General features: G+C 52.5%; 1 protein-coding gene across 1 annotated transcript in view; it reads left to right on the top strand.

Annotated features, from left to right (window-relative positions):
* Window positions 1-218: 218 nt before the first annotated feature.
* The window catches only part of DCHS1 (dachsous cadherin-related 1), a 35202-nt gene continuing 15426 nt past the window's right edge, over window positions 219-19994 (top strand). The window contains exons 1-2 of the mRNA XM_057695496.1: window positions 219-409; window positions 14338-16248. Of these exons, the coding sequence (XP_057551479.1) occupies window positions 14458-16248 (1791 nt within the window). The 5' untranslated portion in view covers window positions 219-409; window positions 14338-14457. The remainder of the gene's footprint in view (window positions 410-14337; window positions 16249-19994) is intronic.

Below are 19994 nucleotides of genomic sequence, written 5' to 3' on the forward strand. Positions count from 1 at the left end.
AGGGGCGGAGGGACGACGGGCGGGCGCTGGGGGTGCAGCGGCGCGGAGCGCGGGTGGGGGTGGGGGCGGGGGCTCGCGGGCGGAGGGGCGGGGGCTCGGGTTACCGCGCGGAGGGCGGGGGAGGGGAGAGGAGGGGGCGCGGGGCCGTGGCGGCGAATCTCACATCCTCCGCGGGGCGGCTGTGGAGGAGGCGGCGCCCCGGCGGCGGCGGCGGCGGCGGCAGACGGACCGATCGACGGGCGGGGGCGCGCGGACCGACGGCCAGCCGCCCGGAGCTGCTCACGGGCCGGGAGACAGCGGTGGCGGAGGATGCGCGGCCCCAGGCCCCGCGCGGGCGGGCCCTGCCCGGGGGGCTGACGGCGCCGGACGGCGCCCCAGGACCGGGCGAGGGAGCCCGCGCCGCGCGGAGGTCAGTGCCCGCGGCCGCCCGGCCCCTCTGGTCGCGTCCGCCGGCCCTCCGGCCTCTCCTGGGCGGCGGTGGCGGCGACGGAGCCGGGGGCTTTGTTCTGTGCCGGAGACAATGGGGGAGGGGGGGCCTAGGCCTGCGGGACGAGGACGATCGTGAACGTGAGCGTGGGGGCAGGGCCTGGGGGTCTTTGTGTGCGTGTGTCATCGAGTCGGGTGTGTGGCGGCGCGAGTGTGCCGGGGGTGTGGGCAGGGTGTGTGTGTGCTCCTCCGAGTGTGAGTGTGAGTGTGAGTGTGAGCGCGAGTGCATCGCCTAGTGTGAGTCAGTGCGTGTCACTGGGAAGTTGTGTTTCTGTGTGTATGTCTGGCCCTGTGTATGTGGTGTCACTCCAGTGGTGTGTGGGTCATAGTGAGTGTGTGTCTGGTGAGCCAGTCCCTGTGAGGGAGTGTGTGTGTGTTTGTGTGTGTGTGTGTGTGTGTGTGTGTTGCCTGCCTCTATGGGAGCCATGTGTCAGAACGTGGAGGATGGGTGTGTGACAGAGACAAACTAAGACAGAGACAAAGAAACTGAGGAGGGAGAAATAAAGAGAAACAGGAGAGACAGGCAAAGCCTAAATTGGAGGTCTGTCACCCAGACTGGTGTTGAGTTTGTGTCCAGGATGCCTAGATCGGAATCCGGTGCAGGGCACAGAGGGAGGTCACTGCAGGCCTGGTCCCACGTGGAGGGGGTGGGGAAATGGAGGTCTAGAAGTACAATGAACTCAGTGTGGCGTGGGCTGGGCCCGCAGCCACGGGGTCATAGGCCAGAAAAATATTGTTGCTTATGTCAACTCCTCAAATACCCACAGGGGACAAAATCGCAGGCAGCACACATCTACAAGAGATGCCTTCACAGCCATCACACACCCCCTGGAAGCACTGTCACAGCCAACACACTTTTATAGAAGGTGCTCTCAGAACAGCACACACCCACGGCAGAAATGGTGCAGCCAACACATTCCCACAGGAGCAAAGCCAACACAAACCGTGGGAGACACTGTTGCTGCTAGCACCTTATCATAGACACTGCCACAGCAATACGCATCCACGGGTGACTCTGTCACAGCCAGCCTATCATCTAGGCTATGCTTCCTCAGGACTGCCTGTACACAGCAGGTGTCTCAGAGACCTGACACTAACAGGAGGCTGTGTTGCAGTCTCCCTTACCAACACCTGTCTGTACATCCCATAGGAAACGCACTTTTAGGTGTCATGCACACACCACAGACTGAGCTGTCCCAGCTGCTGAACAAACTCCCATTAACTTACAATGCTCACACTACAGCTTCTTCTCACCCATAGACCTCCCAGGCTTACCCTCTGGTTGCCTGAAAGCTTGGGGACCTAGATCAGTCTTCCCGTCACCCTACACCCTGCCATGGTTCTAAGTGTCCCTGCGAGTGTAGCCTCACAGTTTCTTGAACTCTTTAGCTCCTGTTACCTTCTCCCCTCCCAGGATCACTCTGCACAGCTGCTCCACCACTAAAATTCTGAACTCCTACATTTCACTCTGCCCACAGCCTTCTGTGTCCTTCCAGCTCCCAGATGCCCCCGCTCCCATTCCACTTACGCTTCAACCTTGTAATGACCCCTTGCCCTTGACCTCTTCGCTTTGTCCTAATCTGCCCCTTTCTGGCTTTGTGCTCTCCTTCCAGTTTATATGCCCAAGACGATCACCCCACCCACTCCCTGGCCACTCTTTGTTCCATTTTGTTGTTGTCGTTGAGACCACCCGTCCCATAAAGTCTCAACCCTAGCTGGAATGGTTTCTCAACCACACCAAGTGATGCGGCTATAAATTCATGCTGCTATAAATTGCACCCTCAACTGGACCCTCCATAAATAAATAAATAGATGAAATTTTTTCTATTTTTTTACATCGCTTAACCTTACATTCCTCATTGTTTTCAGCAGATTAATTCGTCAACTCGCTGGATCATTTATTCTGCAAACACCTATTAAGCACCTACTCTGTGCCAGACAGTGTGGTAGGTGCTGGCATTACAGGGGTGAACAAAATAGACATGGCCCTTGCCCTTATGGAGTTTACAGGCTGTGGGGTGAGCACTGTAACATGGTAGCACATAGCAGGGAGACCAGAAGAGGCTTTTGGAAGGAAGTGACATTTAAGCTTAAGCTTGATAGGTAAATAGGGAGTCTACCAAGCAAAGGAGAGGTGGAGTTGAGGTGGAGTGAGTGAAAAATATGCCAAGCCAAGAAAGCAGCAATGGAAAGCTCACATGTAAGGAAGTATTGTATGTCTGAGGGGAAAAGCAAGACATGAGGGCAGGTCAGAGGGTCTGGGAGAGGTGAGGAAGGGTTAGTTAGGTCGTGCAGTTCTTGTAGGTCATATGAGAGCTTACGGAACCCAAGAGTCATTGAAAGTCACCAAATCAAAGCTGTGGGGTGATATGATCGGATCTGTCTTATAAATACCACTCTGACAGCAGTGTGGTGACTGGAGGCAGGCGTCTGAAAAGAAGGGGATAGTTGGCTGTTGCAGGAACCCAGGAGGGGATAGTGCTGGTCTGAACTGGAGAAGTGGCAGTAGAGGACGAGGAAGTAGATACTTTCAAGAGTTCTTTACGCAGGGGTGTCAGAGGGGCTCAGTGACAGAATGGATGTGGAGGTTGAAGGAGAGGGAGGAAGGAAGAGTAGACGTGACAGACAGACCTGGTCTTTTGGCCACTCGGAAAATTGAGGCCAACCCGTTTGAATTCCCTCAGCTGTTGTAGATCCCATCCCATTCGGCCTCCGAGGGGACCTCACTCAACAACTGACTCTGAGTCTTACCCATGTGTCCAGTTTCTCCCTCTGCACCCACTCCTCCTGTGAACACATGAAGAGCCTCCAGGCTCTTCCACGTTCCTTAACCCTGTAATACCTGACTAGCTAAGAGGCTCTCTCCCTTTGCTTCACTGCCACATTTTGTGAAAGGGTCTTCCGCACAGAGCTGTTCCCACCCCGTCACTTCCCATCTAGTCCTGCCCATCCATTGTAACTGCTCTCCCCAAGAGAACATGACCTCTCACCTGCCAAATTTAGGGGCTCTTTTCAAAAGTCCTCAACTGCTTGACCTCTTGGCAGGGCCCAACATTGTTGACTACTTTTTTCTCTTTGAATCATTCTTGTCTTATACCTTCTGAGCCACCGTTTTATTCTATTAACGTTTAATGAGCTCCCTGCCAGGTGGTGGGAAGGCTATGATAGACGACACTGTTCCTACCCTCAGCAAGGGAGGTAGGCCAATAAGGATATGATAGAGTACACTGGGACCTGTGCATCTCTCTCTCAGAGAACCTCCTGGCTGTTCCTTCTCAGGCTGCTTTGGGGGCTCCTTTGGGTGACCCCTAAATGTCACTGTTTATTAGGGTTCTGGCTTGGACCTTCTTATCGCCTCACTGTAATCATCCCTCTGACTGATCAATCTCATTCATTCCCAGGGCTTTAATGATTATCTGTATAAGCTGATGACTCCCAAACATCTACCTCTTCCAGACCTCTCTTCCGACCCCCAGACCCGCAGGTCTGCTTCCTTCCTGATCTTTACTATAGAGTCCATAAGCCCGTTAACATGTCCAGACCTGATCTCATCATTCCTTCCTCCCCCAAACCACCATCCCCATTCAGTTATCAAGCTACAAGCCCAGAAATTAACGGTAGCCATTCCCTTCTCCACATGCCCTATAACCCAGAAAGTCTTTGAGACATGTTGGTTCTACTTCCTTTCCAGCTGTCTCTGATATCCCACCCGCTTTTATCCATGGCCTTAGCTACTGCCTTCACCTCACCGTCTTTTCACATGAATTACTGCAAGAGCCTCCTAACTTGTCTCCCTAGACACCTGCTCTTCCCTCTTCCAATCCAGTCTTCTCATTATGGTACAAGGGATTTCCCTGAAGTACGAATCCAGCCATGGCATCTGTGCTCAGCATTCTTTAGTGTCCTTCCACTGTCTTGGGTGAGATCTCTACTTTAAGGAGGTTTAGGAGATCTGTCATAATCTGATTCCCCCCAGCCTCCCCGGCCTCATAGCCTGTCCCATTCCCATAGGTCCCTCACATTGCGAGTTCCAGCTATATTGAATTCCTTGTAGTTCCCCAAAGACACTGCATTCTTCCATGCTTCTGGCCCTTTGCACATACCGCTCTCTGCCTGAAACGCCCTTTATTCCCTTTGTCTCCTAACTAACCCCTTCCCATCCTCAGCTCTAGTCTCAAATCCTGCCTCTCTTGACCACCAGGCAAGCTTAGCATCCTCTTGTGTCACTGTTGTCATTGCCTTTTCCCTTTCTGTCTCTCTGCCCAGGCTGGGACATCCTTAATGGCAAGATTGCATATTATTCATCTTCATGTCCCCCAGATGCTTGGGATGAACAGGTGAATGAATGAATGAGGCACCTCACAGCACCTCCCTCACCCTCATTCACTCTTCAGAAGACTGACCCTTGGTCTCAGCTGCCCACACAATAGAGACATTTGCACACATGCCCATTTACCCACTGGAGACATTTCCACTCCCCTCTGCAACAAGTTGTCCTTCCTCCCTCCTCTTCTCTCCCATTCACCTGGGCTTCTCTTTTCCTGAATCCTCTTCCTCTCCCCTATCTATACTTGATTTCCCTTTCATTCAGCTATCAAATATTTAACAAACACCAGAAATTTGCGGATCCAAATCTATTGGGCCACGTGCGTATTGAGGTTCTTGGAGGAAGTGGAAGACGAGGAAGCTGTGACATGCCATCAGGCCACAGGGCTACAGTGCCTCTCCGTCTGCGCTATTCTGCCAGGCCCGCTTCCCTTGCCACAGGCTGCTCCTTCCTCTAACGCTCCCGCCCTCACATACACCACTCTGAGCCCCCCCACTCCTGGTACTCAGGCCCCTGCTTCTCCCCATATCAGGTTCCCAGATACTTGTGCCCTCTTTCTGATCCTTCTGCCTGTCAGTGGTAACAGAAGCAAGACCTGTAAGCAAAGCTCCTCCCACAGGTTCATGCTATCGGATCCCATCTTTTTCCTGGTTTCCTGCTGCCTGCCCCTTCCTTCAGCTCCTGTGTGTGTGTTTCCAAGTAATCCTCTGACTTCTGGGCATTTCAACCTCTGACACTTAGGAGGGGCTTCTCAGTTCCTGTGTCCCCTGGTAAAAGGGCATCTCCTCCTAGTGGTCCACCTAGAACCCCCAGGCCTGAGTCAGGATGCCCCTCTGTGTTCGCTTAGCACAGTAGAGTGCCCTGTTGTTTACATTTTTCTGTCTAAGATGTTTCCTCTCAGAGCTGAGAACACACTCTCATGTGCTTGGTGAGGAAGGGTGGCTACACCTCACACCTTCGAGCCACACCATTTACCCCTGGGATCACCTTAGCTTCTCTGGCTTCACTTTCCTCACTTGAATATGGAGGTGATGGCAAGAGAGTTGTTTTAAGGATTGAGAAATTAAACAACTATTAAGTGCTCAACTCAACTTAGTTCATTTTACTTCCAAGATCTCAGTCCCTCTACTACTCTCTCCTCCTTCATCTCTTGCTTCCCCGAACTAGTTCTTCCCTCTATGTCTCCAACGTCTCTGCTAGCTCCAGCCTCACTGGCCTCCTCTGACGTCTGGACTCTACTTGTGACAGTCAGATCTTCAGACCAGGTCCTTGCTGCTCACCCCACCACTCATGGCTCCTTCACCCTGCCCTGCCCATCCCTGCCCAGGCATCCCTACCTGTGAGCATCATGAAGGCAGGGATGCGATCTGTCCAGGTCACTGCTATGTCTCCCCTGCCTAGTATGGTGTTTGGCACATGGTACATCTTCAGTGGCTTCTTACTGAATAAATCTATTGATGAATCATTTCACACGCGTGCCCTGGGCCCACCTCTCCTGTTTTTCCCTTTGTCTCCTGGAGACCTCCAAGCATCTCCTGGTCCCTTCCTCTCTCTCCACCTGACCCCATGCCCACCTGACCTGGACTCACAACTGCCTCACCACTGATCTCCTCCTCTGACCCACCTTGTGTACACTGCTGGAGTTACTCTCCTATGCAGAGCTCTGCTCAGGCTCCTTCCCTGTTCGGTTGCCTGGCCACTTACATGACCCTTTATCAGGCCTTTCGAAGCTTTCCAGCAGAGAAGCAATATTGTGGAAGAGAAAGCACTAGCTTTGGAGTCTGTCAGAGCTGTGTTCCAGATGCTTCTCTGCTCCCTGCTCTGAGCCTCAGTCTCCTTGTCTGTGGAATAGCACTTCTCCCAGCCTTCTGGTGAGTGTCTGGCACACAACAGCAGCCAGCATTTACTGAGCCTTCACTGTGTGGCAGCCACTGTGCTGAGCTTTTTGTCATTCTTTCATTTAGCTCTCATATCAACCATATAAAGTAGGCACTTTAATCCCCATTTTACAAAAGAGGAAACTTAGGCCTAGAAAGATTAAACAATTTTTCCAGGATTACTCTGTAAGTGGCAGAGTCAGAATTTGAACTTGAGTCTGTCAGACAGAGCCCATCTTCTTAACCACTATAATAATATAGCTCATGTTTGTGTACTTATAAAATGCTTACTGGGTGCAATACACTAGTCTAACTGCAAATACACTGTAGTATTTTTATTGTCCCTACTTTTTTTTAAAGATTTTTTTTTTTGATGTGGACCATTTTTTTTAAAGTCTTCTTTGAATTTGTTGCAATATGGCTTATGTTTTATGTTTTTTGGGTTTTTGCCTGCGAGACATGTGGGATCCTAGCTCCCTGACCAGGGATCGAACTCACATCCACGGCACTGGAAGGCGAAGTCGTAACCACTGGACCGCCAGGGAAGTCCCTGTCCTTATTTTATAAATGAGGAAGTGGAAGCACTGAGCATTTCAGTGGCTCACCCAAGATTACACAACTAGCAAGTGAGAAGCTGGGAAGAAATCCCAGAGTTGGTTTGGCCCCAGAGTCCATGTCTTCAGCACTGTCCTGTCCTACCTCACCATGATACATTACCTCCCTTTTCTAGGAGTGCGGTAAACATGTGTTGACAAATGAACCTATACTGACATTTCCTCTGTGGCTAGTTGTTAGTTGATTCGTTCTTTTATCGTTTCCCATTGCAGGAGGCTTGCTCCCTTAGGGCTCTCCTGAAACAATTCTCCCCAAGATCACTGTGACCTCCTAACTGGTAAAACCAATAGCCACTTCTCAGTCTTCATCTTACTTGACCTCTCAGCAGCATTGGACACTATCAACCTCTCCATCCTTGTTGAAACGCTCCGTCCTTTAACTTCTGATAACGGCCTCCTTCTCTTTCTCCTCCAAGAAGAATAACGCTCTCCTTAGTCTGCCCCTTGAACGTGACTGTTCCCCCAGGGTTCTGTCCCAGACAATCTTTTCTCTCTACACATCCTAGCTGATGGTCTCCACACCCATGAGTCTCCGTTACTCCTTGATGGGTCCAAATCCATCTCTCCAACCCAGACCTCTCACCTGAGCTCCAGACCTGCAAATCCAGCTGTGTTTGGGACATCTCCATGGGAGGCCCCAGCACGCACCCCAAAAATGGCTTCTCCTCTGTGGTGTCCTCATGGCACTGCATTAGTAATCAGGCCAGAGCCCTGGAGTCAGTCCAGAGCCCTCGCATTCCCTCACCCTTCCTGAGGGGTCGGTGGCCAAATCCTATCAACTTCCCTTCCTCACCTCTTTCTCCTCTGCGTCCTCTCTGTCCTGCTGCTGCGGACCTGGGCTACGAACACCTGGTCCTTGGTGTCCCCCCACCATAGATTCTCTTCCCCAGGCCTCCATTGTCTTGCTAGGTCTCTCCCCTCGGCTCTCCTGTAATTTCTTCCTCTCACCTCTGTGAATCTCAGGCAGCGTGGAGCTCATAGTCCTGCGATCCAATCAAGGCTGTGTTAACTCAGGACATTTGTTTGCCTCCGAGCCCCAGTTTCCTCAGTGGAAGATGGGACGCCTTCCTCATGCGGTTGTTACAAATGATTAAAGAAGGTACCACCTACGAATTGCCAGCACACTCACAGCTCAGAAAAGAAACTTCCCCTCTGCCTTCCCTGCTCACATCCATCACTGGCCTCTCCCTGAGGTGCCTAATGGGAGCCAGTCCTCGGGAGGGACAGAGTCAGGCCCAGGCACTGCCCTGGCCACGCATCCATGAGGTCGTCCCGGGGACATCCAGGGAAGCCAGCCTGTCCGCCTTCTCCTCCCTCCTCCCTTCCTCACACCTCCCCTCCTCTTTCCCCTGCTTCCACCCGCTCCCCAGCCCTAGTTCCCGCCTTTATTTACGCCCCCCCACACCTCTGCAGTCCAGCTGTTCCTGTCTCTGGCTTACCTCCCTTTTCTGGATGACCTCCACTCACTCTTTCCTTTGCTGACACACACTCACTCTCCCTCAGCCTTGCTCCCAGTCATACCCCATGAGAACTCTCACTTCTCGTCCTCTCTCCCTTACGCCTGGCCCTGTATCTCCACCTCCCTTTGCTCACCAAGGCTACCCTCTTCTTCCTCCACTTCGGAGCCAATCTGCCTTTTGCAGCCCCCTCCTCACCCTGTTGTCTTTCTGGTCCCTGCCCCTCCCTGGCCCTGGGACAGGAAGTTGAGGGAGGAGGCTTACGAGGTGCCAGTTCCCCCAGCCCGTTTCCCCTCTGCACCTCGGGCCACTCCTCTGCTTCCTTCTGGAGCACCCCTTCCCTTATGGTCCCCCTACTACTCCCCCACAGCCCACCTCTTTCCTCTCCCATGTGCCCCCTGCTCCCAGGTCCTGTAGACACACAGGCTGCGGGGAGGTGGGAGTTGACATCACATTGCAGGCCCCAATGAACAGTCTCGCCCCTCCCCCTCCTAATGAGAACCAGCTGTGGTTCCAGAGGCCCAGATGTGGGGCTAGAGGGGGAGAGCAGGATGGAGTCAGAGGACAGAGTAACAGGACCGGGACAGGGTGAGGGCATGTAGCAAGGCAGAACTGGGCGGGGAAAGAGATGTGACCAGTCTGGGGGGAGAAAGAAGACAGAGCTGGGTAGGAGGCAGGACAGATTGGGGAAAAAGACAAGATAGATGGTTTTGGCCAGATCTGGGGGAAGCGGTGGAACAAACCTAGAGAGGGAGAGAGCCACGCACAGGGAGGAGGAGCAAGTCTTGGGGAAGAAGCAGTGAGAAACACTGGACAGATGGGGAGATGGTGTTGAGAAGAGAGTTGGAGAGAGGATGAGACAGTCTCAGGAGAGAGTCTGGAGTTCGAGTTTGGAACTGGAAGCCCTGGAGCAGGAAGTGATGAGGCACAGTCCAGACAGGCCCCAGGGACCTTGAGGTCACAGCTGCAGCCGCAGAGCTGACCATGAGTGCCCCGGCAGCGTGTGAGAGCGTGCCGGCGTGTGGGTGGGTCTGCAAGTGTGTGCACGAGCCTGCCTGCGTGAGTCTGTGCAGGGGTGACAGTGGTCTCTCTGTGTCCGTGAGAGGGAGGGGCACGTGCGAGTGTGCCTGTGTGTGTGCATGAGCGTGTGCCTGTCTGTGTGAGGCCCGCGCGAAGGTGTCTTTCTGTGTGTGTGTGTCTGTGTGGACGACAGCATGCCTGTGTGTGTCTGTGTGCGTGCCTGCATGTGTATGGGGGTGGGGGAGGTTCCCTATGAATGAACACGCCCATCTGTGTGAGTGATAACGTGTTTCTCTGCGTGTGTGAGGAGGGGTGTCGCTGCATATGTTAAAGTAACCTCTGTCTATGTGAGTGTGAGTGTGTGTTGTGTGCCTATCTGTATGTGAGTCTGTGCATCCGTGTGCCTGGCTGTGTGTGGGTCTGTCACGTTGTGAGTAGGCACCTTTGTGCGTTCCCTTGAGGGTGTATGGGAGAGTTTGCGTTGAACAGGGACCCAGGATGGGCACCAGGAGGGCACCAGGGTCTACACGGGGTGGGAGAAGGGGCACCTGCTGAGGCCCGAATCCCTCCTCCTCAAGGCTGATCGTTCAGCTGAGTTTACCCCATACCATTCATACATCCTTTCATTCAGAAAATGTATTGGTCTTGTGCTATATGCCATGCTTTGTGCTACACACAAAGGTGAGTAAGATACGTCCTGGCCCTCAAACAGCTGACATTCTGTCTCTGGGTGGGGGACAGAGAATTCTAATACGGAATGTAAGAAGTACACTGACCTCACTCTCCATTGGCTTCTCTCCCCCCTCTGCTTTCTCTCCACTGACAGATTAAATTAATAGGACCAGTTCCTAACCCTTGACCCCAACCCAGTCTCTATCCCTGACCCTGACCACGGCATCATCTCTGTACGTGCAGACTCTCCCCTCTCTGAGTCAGGCCTCGTGTCACTCTGACCTTCTGATCTGTTATTCCATGTGGCAGCTCCACAGGCTTCACAGACTTGAGCCTTGGGGAGAGGGGTCTTAGTGAATCCTAGAATTCTGAAGCCAGGGATGGTGTTGGGAACCAAGGAGAGGGCATCTACCAAATGCCCAACCCTGAGCTCCTTGTTTCCATTACCTGTAATTCTCACACAACCCTACAAAGTAGGCATTAACATGGCCATTGTATAGACTAAGAAAATAACACTGAGACTGGACTCAAACCCAGCTCAGACTCCACAGTCCCAGCTCTTTTCATTGCCTCACACAGGTGGGAGAGATGGAGGTTGGAAGTGTAAGTAGAGGGTCAGAAACTCTCATCCCTTAGGAGCACAGTAAGTCCTAGAACAAAGCAAATCTAGAAAGACCAAAGGACACACTGCTGTAGCCACTTCTGTGGCCACACTCCTGACCGTGGTGCCTCAGGGGCAACGGGCTCACACGTGTTTGTATGTGTTGTCTGAGCTGGCGTGTCCAGGGACGTGTCTCCCTGTGTCAGTAGGTGAGGGTGGTGGTGTGCAGTTACGAGGTTCTGATCATTCGTTCAGCACTGACTGGCTGCTCTCACAATACCTCTACGAAATGCTGGAGAACCAGAGACTAACTAAGACCCTCAAGCTGCTGTCCTCAAGGAGCTTTCAATTCAGCGTAGGGGGAGGGGTGTGATGGACAGACACATGAACAAATCGGGGCTACTGTACAATTTATTGTCAGTGTGCATCAAAAGCAGTGAGAGAAGGGAGGGAATACGGGGATATGTGTATAAAAACAGATGATTGAACTTGGTGTACCCCCCCAAAAAAAAAAAAAAGCAGTGAGAGCACCGTAGGGGATACCGTAGGCACTGCAGGGAGGTCAGAGAGGTATCACAGACGATTCCACAGAAGACAGGATATTTGAACGGGATCTTGACGTTTGAGCAGGAGATGGCCAATTAGACGAGAATTTTAAAGGCTATCTCAGGACAAGAGTATAGTGTATGCAAGGCAAGGAGTTGGGAAGGAGCAGGTGATGGGTTTAGTGTTGGAATGCAGGATACGGCGGGGGGACGTGAATGTGGGGCACCGTGGAGAGGCTGACAGGGCTCAGGCCAGGAAGATACATGAAGGAGGTTGGGCTTTGTCTTGTGAATGGAAGTTCTATACTTAGTGTCCATGACGCCTTGAAACTGCAGACACAGTTTGGGTGTGTGTGTATCTGTGTTTTTTTGTCTGTAACGAGCAGCAGTCTTCTGTCATCAGTAATGGCAAACCCGTGGAAGCCTTTTGTCGGGAGTGGTTTGGGGAGAGCTGTGAGGATAGCTCGGGCCAGGTGGACCTGGGTCGGAGGGTCCAATCCGAGAGGCACAGGCACCCGTAAAGGGCTGTGGCAGGAACGAAGGGAGGAATGGCAGTGCTTGGACTGGGACAGCAGCAGTGTGAAAACAGAGGAAAGGGCAGACTTGAGACAGGTCTAGTTGAGATCGTCAGGTTTTGAAGACTAATTGGAAATAAGGACTGAAGAGAAGGAAAGCAAGGAGAGTTTCTGAGTGGTGATATTGCTCACAGGAGGGAATGGAGGAAGAAAATCAGTCTGAGACGAAGGTTGGAAATACGGTGTAAGGCAGTCCGTTGTGTGCTTGGACATGTGTCTCCCGTGCTCTCCAGAGCTGGAGATCGCAAAGTCACCAGCGAATAGACGGTACATAAAATGATTGATACATTTGAATGGAAGGCATGGGAGTGGATAAGATCACCCAGGCAGGGTGGAAAGTGGGAAAACATGAGACCCTGGACGGAGTCCTGAGGAGCACCAGTTTTTAAGGGCAGAGGAAGAACTTGCCCAGGAGACTGAAGAGTGGACATAGAAGTACAATGGAAGCAAGAGGTGGGGTATCACCATGTGAAGCCAAGAGGGGTAGGCTTCAAAAGCCAGTGGTCAGTGATTCAGTGTTCCAGAATGATCCAGCAAGAAGATAAAGTGTTCACTGGATGGAGAGCAGAGCAATGATTGGAAGCTTCCTGAAGGCAGTGTCACAGGAGAGGAAGCCTCTCTGCGTAGATGGAGGAGGGTGTGAGAAGTGAGAAACTGGGGGAAGTGAACAAACCTTTCAGAGAGGGCACTGTCTCCGCTGACTCTGATCTCACTCAGTCGTTGAAGGCTGTCATGGGGCTTTAGGCCTTCTCCTTCTTAAACAGCAGCAGCATTTGAAGCCCTGGCTCCCTTAGCCTCAGAGGCACCGCCCTTCCCTGGATTTCTTTCTATCTCTCTCCCTGACCAGGTAAGGATGCCTTTGTCCAGTTGATGGTTCCGGCCGGAAATGTGTCCATCATCCTTGATTCCTCCCACTCCCTCACCCCCTGGCTCAAGCCATCCCCAAGCCCTGCCTGTTCTATCTGCAAAACTTCCTGCGGAGCTATCCGCTTCTCCCCATTTTCCTTGCTAACACTCATCCAATTTACCATCAAAGCCATACCCTTGCCTGAACTCCCACAAGTGTGTTATAAGGGCTGTCCTAACATAACTTTCCCATCTGTGTGATCCTTGATTACGAAGGGGCAGCAGCAGTGATCCTCACAAGATGTAGGTCATACTGCAGCACCCACTCTTAAAATGCTTTCATGGCATCCATTTGCCCTCAGCATAAAGTCAGAATCATCAGTATAGCCTATGAGCCCCTGGCCCATTTCATACCCTCTGCCCCAGCACTCCACACCTCACACATGTGGTGCCCTACCCACCCCCAGACACTCTCAGCCCTTTCCTGACTGTAGACTCTAAGCCTCCCATTCTGTTCCCTCTTCTGAATGTTCTTCTCTCGTTTCTGTCTCCCCCTCCTCTGCCCACCGATGTCTAGCTAACACCTACATTAAGTGGATCCTGACTTGCATGCTGCTTCCTCAGAGAGGCACTCCCCGACTCCCTGACTGTGGTCCTATGTCTATGCCCTCACAGCTCCCTGCACTTCTCCCTCGCAGCCCTTATCACACTACTCACTACTTGTCCAATTCCTGGACTGTTTCCTTTATTCTCTGATGTGTGTCCAGTGCGTCCACATAGGAGGTGCTCAGTCTCTCCTTGAATAGAGAGGGAAGTAGGAATAGAGAGGGAAGAAGGGCTATATATGTGAGAGAGAGAGAGGGAGGGACTTCCGCATATTTAAATGTTGATAGAAGGTTCTGACAGAGAGGAAAATGCTGAGATTCAGGTGAGGTTGCCAAGCCTGTGGTTACTGAGGTATTAGTCCTGGATGAGAAGGAAAATGAGAAAGAACTGGCCACATGTTTAAGTCTAGAGGTGGAAGGAAGAGAGTCTGAAGGCACTGAGGCCTGAACAATAGGAAAAAAGCAATCTGCTGGAGGGTTGGGGGGAGGGCGGGAAGCAGAGTGGGATGGGACCTGCCAGGTAAAGACGGGAGTGGGTCCTGAGGGGCTTCCTGGGCCCCAGACGGTGTGAGGCAGCACAAGCGCCTTGCGGGGCGCCAAGCACGGTCATAGTCATAGTGTGGTCATAGTTCTGGTGTGGCCTGGACCCCAGCCTCCCTGCACTCTTGATCCCTCCCCCAGCATGACCTTTTTGCTTCCGGTTTTCTCCCAGGTCAGGGATCGTGAGCTGGAGCCGGGGTCCAAGTTGGACCTGATCCAAAGCCTGAGATCAAGCTGGGCCCGGAGCCTGACCTGGAGCTGGAGCCCAAGCCACAGCTGGACTGCCCCTGCCATGCAGAAGGAGCGGGGCATTGCACCTTCCTGCCCAGGCATGCAGCGCCCCAGGCCCCTCCCCCGGCTCTCATTGCTGCTGCTGCTGCTCCTGGGTGTGGGGGTGCCAGGCGCCTGGGGTCAGGCTGGGAGCTTGGACCTGCAGATTGATGAGGAGCAGCCAGCGGGGACGCTGATCGGGGACATCAGCGCAGGGCTTCCGGCAGGCACGGCAGCACCTCCCATGTACTTCATCTCTGCCCAGGAGGGCAGCGGTGTGGGCACAGACCTGGCCATCGACGAACACAGTGGGGTGGTCCGTACAGCCCGAGTCTTGGACCGAGAGCGGCGGGATCGCTACCGCTTCACTGCAGTCACTCCTGATGGCGCCACTGTGGAAGTTACCGTGCGAGTGGCTGACATCAATGACCATGCCCCAGCCTTCCCACAGGCTCGAGCTGTCCTACAGATACCCGAGCATACAGCTCTTGGCACCCGCTACCCGCTGGAGCCTGCTCGCGATGCAGATGCTGGCCGCCTGGGAACCCAGGGCTACGCGCTGTCTGGTGATGGGGCTGGAGAGACCTTCCGGCTGGAAACACGCCCTGGTCCTGATGGGGCCCCGGTGCCTGAGCTGGTAGTTACCGGGGAGCTGGACCGAGAGAACCGCTCACACTACATGTTGCAACTGGAGGCCTATGACGGTGGTTCACCCCCCCGGAGGGCCCAGGCCCTGCTGGACGTGACACTGCTGGACATCAATGACCATGCCCCAGCTTTCAATCAGAGCCGCTACCATGCTGTGGTGTCTGAGAGCCTGGCCGCCGGCAGTCCTGTCTTGCAGGTGTATGCCTCTGATGCCGACGCCGGTGCCAATGGGGCTGTAACTTACGAGATCAACCGGCGGCAGAGCGAGGGTGATGGACCCTTCTCCATCGACGCACACACGGGGCTGCTGCGGCTGGAGCGGCCACTGGACTTTGAGCAACGGCGGGTCCATGAACTGGTGGTACAGGCACGGGATGGAGGGGCTCACCCTGAGCTGGGCTCGGCCTTCGTGACCGTGCACGTGCGAGATGCCAACGACAATCAGCCCTCCATGACGGTCATCTTCCTGAGTGCGGATGGCTCCCCCCGAGTGTCCGAGGCTGCCCCCCCTGGCCAGCTTGTTGCTCGGATCTCTGTGTCAGACCCAGATGATGGTGACTTTGCCCATGTCAACGTGTCCCTGGAGGGTGGAGAGGGCCACTTTGCGCTCAGCACCCAGGACAGCGTCATCTACCTGGTGTGCGTGGCTCGGCAGCTGGATCGGGAGGAACGTGATGCCTATAACTTGCGAGTTACCGCCACAGACTCAGGCTCACCCCCGCTGCGGGCCGAGGCCGCCTTTGTGCTGCATGTCACTGACGTCAATGACAACGCGCCGGCCTTTGACCGCCAGCTCTACCGACCCGAGCCCCTGCCTGAGGTTGCACTGCCTGGCAGCTTCGTGGTGCGGGTGATGGCCCGGGATCCTGATCAGGGCACCAACGGTCAGGTCACCTATAGCCTGGCCCCAGGCGCCCACACCCGCTGGTTCGCCATCGACCCCACCTTGGGCATCATCACCACAGCTGCTTCACTGGACTATGAGTTGGAACCTCAGCCACAGCTAATTGTGGTGGCCACGGATGGGGGCTTGCCCCCTCTCGCCTCCTCTGCCACTGTGAGCGTGGCCTTGCAAGATGTGAATGATAACGAGCCGCAGTTCCAGAGGACTTTCTACAACGCCTCCCTGCCTGAGGGCACCCAGCCTGGAACCTGCTTCCTGCAGGTGGGTAAGCCCCTGCACACAGTGGGGTGATGCTGTGGGCAGGAGTGGGTCAGAGGGTCACAGGGGACCTCAGAACAGGAGCCAAGCCTTGCAGGTGCCATCTATCGATGGTGACGTATGCCAGAAGGTTTGGTCCTACTCGGGGAGCTCCACAGTCTGCGCAGAGGCTGAGGATTAATGAGAAGATGAGAAAGCAGGGTGCGAGAGCTGGGCCAGGTAATCTTGGCAGTTGAGAGAATTAAGATTCGATGTAGAGAAAATGTGTCTTGTGGTGTCAGGAAGTGAGAGAGGACTCTTTAACAGAGATGGAGATTCTGCACACCCATGTGGTTCCTGTTCCCCAAGGGAGATGCCAACATTTACAGAGCTCTCCAACCCTAGTCCAGTGCTGAGCTGTCCTGGAAGACACCCCCATCCCTGCCCTTGGACCTGAGCCTTGATGGGACACTTGGGCTCAGGCATGAGGATGAGAGATAATAAGACGTATCCAGTAAAATCCTGATGTCCAGAGCAGGAAGACCTCTCAGAGGAAGAGGCAGGAGCCCTGGATAGGCTGTGCAAGCCACAGACTTCCTGCAAGTCAGACCAGGAGGAGATGGGGGGGAGCATGAAACTGGAGAGGCAGGCTGAGGCCAAATTGCAGAACTCCTTGGACACCAAGCTGTGAAGGGTTAGGACTTTACTTGGAAGGCAAAGGAGGTTGCTGAACTTCTTTGAGGTGGAAAAGGCACGATCAGATTGTTTTGTTTTTGTTTTTAAGACTGTATGTTTTGGGGGCAGTTTTAGATTCATAGCAGTATTGAGTGGAAGGTACAGATTTCTCATCTACCCCCTGCCATCACTCATGCATTGCCTCACACGTTATCAACATCCCACATCAGAGTGGTCCATTTGTTATAACAGATGAAACTACATTGACACATCCTTATCACCCAAGTCCATAGTTTGCATTAGGGTTCACTCTTGGTGTTGTACATTCTGTGGGTTTGGACAAAAGTATAATGTATATTTGTAACAGACATATATAATGGCATACAGTATAGTATTATAGAGAGTAGTTTCATTGCCCTAAAAATCCTCTGTTCTCTACCTATTCATCCCTCCCTCCTCACTACAGATTGTTTGTTTTTGGTTTGTTTTTGTTGTTGTTGTTGTTTTATAAATTTATTTATTTATTTATTTTATTGGCTGTGTTGGGTCTTTGTTGCTGCACACGGGCTTTCTCTAGTTGCGGCGTGCAGGAGCTACTCTTCATTGTGGTGTGAGGGCTTCTCACTGCTGTGGCCACTCTTGTGGGCTTCAGTAGTTGTGGCACATCGGCTCAATAGTTGTGGCTCATGGGCTTAGTTGCTCCGTGGCATGTGGGATCTTCCTGGGGCAGGGATCGAACCTGTGTCCCCTGCATTGGCAGGCGGATTCTTACCCACTGCACCACCTAGGAGGTCCTGTTGTTGTTGTTTTTTTGGCTATGCCATGTGGCATGTGGGATCTTAGTTCCCTGACCAGGAATCAAACTTGCATCCCCTACAGTGGAATCGTGGAGTCTTAACTACTGTACTGCCAGGGAAGTCCCTTTTTTTTTTTACTTTCTGGACGCTAACTTGCTTTAAGGGTGAAAGAGAGATTAGATAAATGGTAATTGATACATTCAAAAATTAACTTACCCACTGTAAACCTGGCACTCTGCTGGGCCCTGGAGAGCAAAGAACGGAAACAGTCTTATTCCCAGGCCGGTCCCGGTCTAGGCAAGGAGACACACCAGTAACTAAAGATGCATCAGGTGGCATATGAGGCATTCTGGAAGCCTAGAGGCAGACCTTTGCAAAGCAGTGAGACTTTGCCAAGTGGATAACATGGGGTATGTAGACAGGGACTCCAAGTCCACAGAAAGAGCTGCAGAACATCATGATGTTCATGGGAATGCATTGTTCAAGTTGGCCTCGACTGTGCTGATGAGAAAGAGTTATGGGGAGATGAGACGAGTGAACAAGGACCAGATTACAAGCTTTGACTTTATTTTAAAAATCATAGGGGGCCATTGAGGGGCTCTGGGCAAATCTGATATGTCTTTTCGAAAGATTGCTTTGGCTGCCCCACAGAGTATGCATGCAGGAGAGGAGACTGAGGCAGGGAGGTCTCTTAGGAGATTCGTGCTTGAAGTCTTTATGTCTCAGAAGTCCACCAAATCCCTGAACATCTGCTAGGAGCTGCCTGGCCTAGACTTTCAGACCAGTGCCTGGGCCTGGCTGACCTTCCCTCTGGCCAGACTCTGGGTACTTGCCTGCCTACTGCTGTTCAGCTCCCACCCACTCTCCCGTGTGTTTACTCTCCCTCTTGGCCCAGGACCAGTGTGCTGTGGCTTCCAAACATCTTCCCTCCTCACTAGTGCCTGAAGCAAGAGGGCATCTCTCCAGGTGGTTTCCTGGAGTTCTTACTAGCAGTAATCATAGGGAAGCAGGGGTAAAAATGACCATTGGGTGTTCACAGCTGTTACAAGAAGTCTTAATATTTGATTCATTCAGTATTCATTTATCAAGTATCTGCCATGTGCCAGTCATTGTGTTGGGGCCACAGAATACGGTCATGACTGAGTAACCCCTACCTAATTCATGGAGTTCATAGTCTAGAGGGGAGATTCATGTGCAAAGAAACGTTTTATTCTGATAATAAAAACCTCTATATGGGGATATACATGAGGTACAGATAGCAGTTCGAATGTTTTCTCAAAGGAAAGGACCTTTGAGCTGAGACTTAAAAGATGAGCAGGAGCTGATGAGGGGATGAGATAAGGGAAGAGTTCCAAGCTGAGGTGACATGCAGAGGGAAGTGGAAGAGCTTGACTTGTCTGACTCGTTCAAGGGCCTACAAGTGGCTCAGTATCTCTGGAGTTTAAGGTGTGAGATGGAAGAGTGGGAGATGAGACTGTGGGAGACCAGACAGTGAAGGGTCAAGCCAAGCCAAAGAGTCTGAGCATTTTTCTTTAGGGGACATTGAATATTTTTGAGTAGAGGAATAATATGATCATATTTGTTTTCTCAAAACACGCTTTTATTAGTTAGTGCACAGAAGTGGTTTGCAATGGCTGGTGATTTTGCCCCCTGGAGGGGACATTTGGCCATGTTTAGAGACATTTCTGGTTGTCAAAACTGGTGGGATCTATTGGTATCCAATGGATAGAGATGCTGCCAAACATTCTATAATGCACATGACAGCACCACAACAAAGAATTATCTGGTGCAAAATGTCGGTCGTGCTGAGGTTGAGAAGTCCTGGTGTGGCGTGCAGATTGCAGGGTCAGACACCTGTGAGAAGGGAACTACAGTAGTCCAGGGGAGAGCTGACTTAGGTCCACGTCAAGACGGTGATAATGGTGATGGAGAGGAATAGACAAATAGGGGGGTTAATGAGGATTTACTTAGTCCCTGGTTGATTGATATGCCGAGGGAGGAAAAGGGAAGAACAGATTTCTGGCTCGAGTAACTGCATGGATGGAAGAATCATTAGAGAGGGGTTGGAATGATCACGCGTTTAGTTTAGGACAGGTTGGATGTAAGATGCCTGTGGGACATCCAAGTGGAGATGTTGAGCAGGCAGCTGGATGTAGAAGTTTGGAGCACAGAGGAGTGGTCTGGGTCAAAGTACAGATGATGGTCAAAGCCACAGCAGTGGAAGAGAAGGCCCTGAGAGTGTGTAGAATGAGAAGAGGCCAAGGAAAGATTCCAGAGAACAACAGTGTATAACAGACA

This window comes from Hippopotamus amphibius, chromosome 9, assembly GCF_030028045.1.
Source record: "Hippopotamus amphibius kiboko isolate mHipAmp2 chromosome 9, mHipAmp2.hap2, whole genome shotgun sequence".
Lineage (NCBI taxonomy): Eukaryota > Metazoa > Chordata > Mammalia > Artiodactyla > Hippopotamidae > Hippopotamus > Hippopotamus amphibius.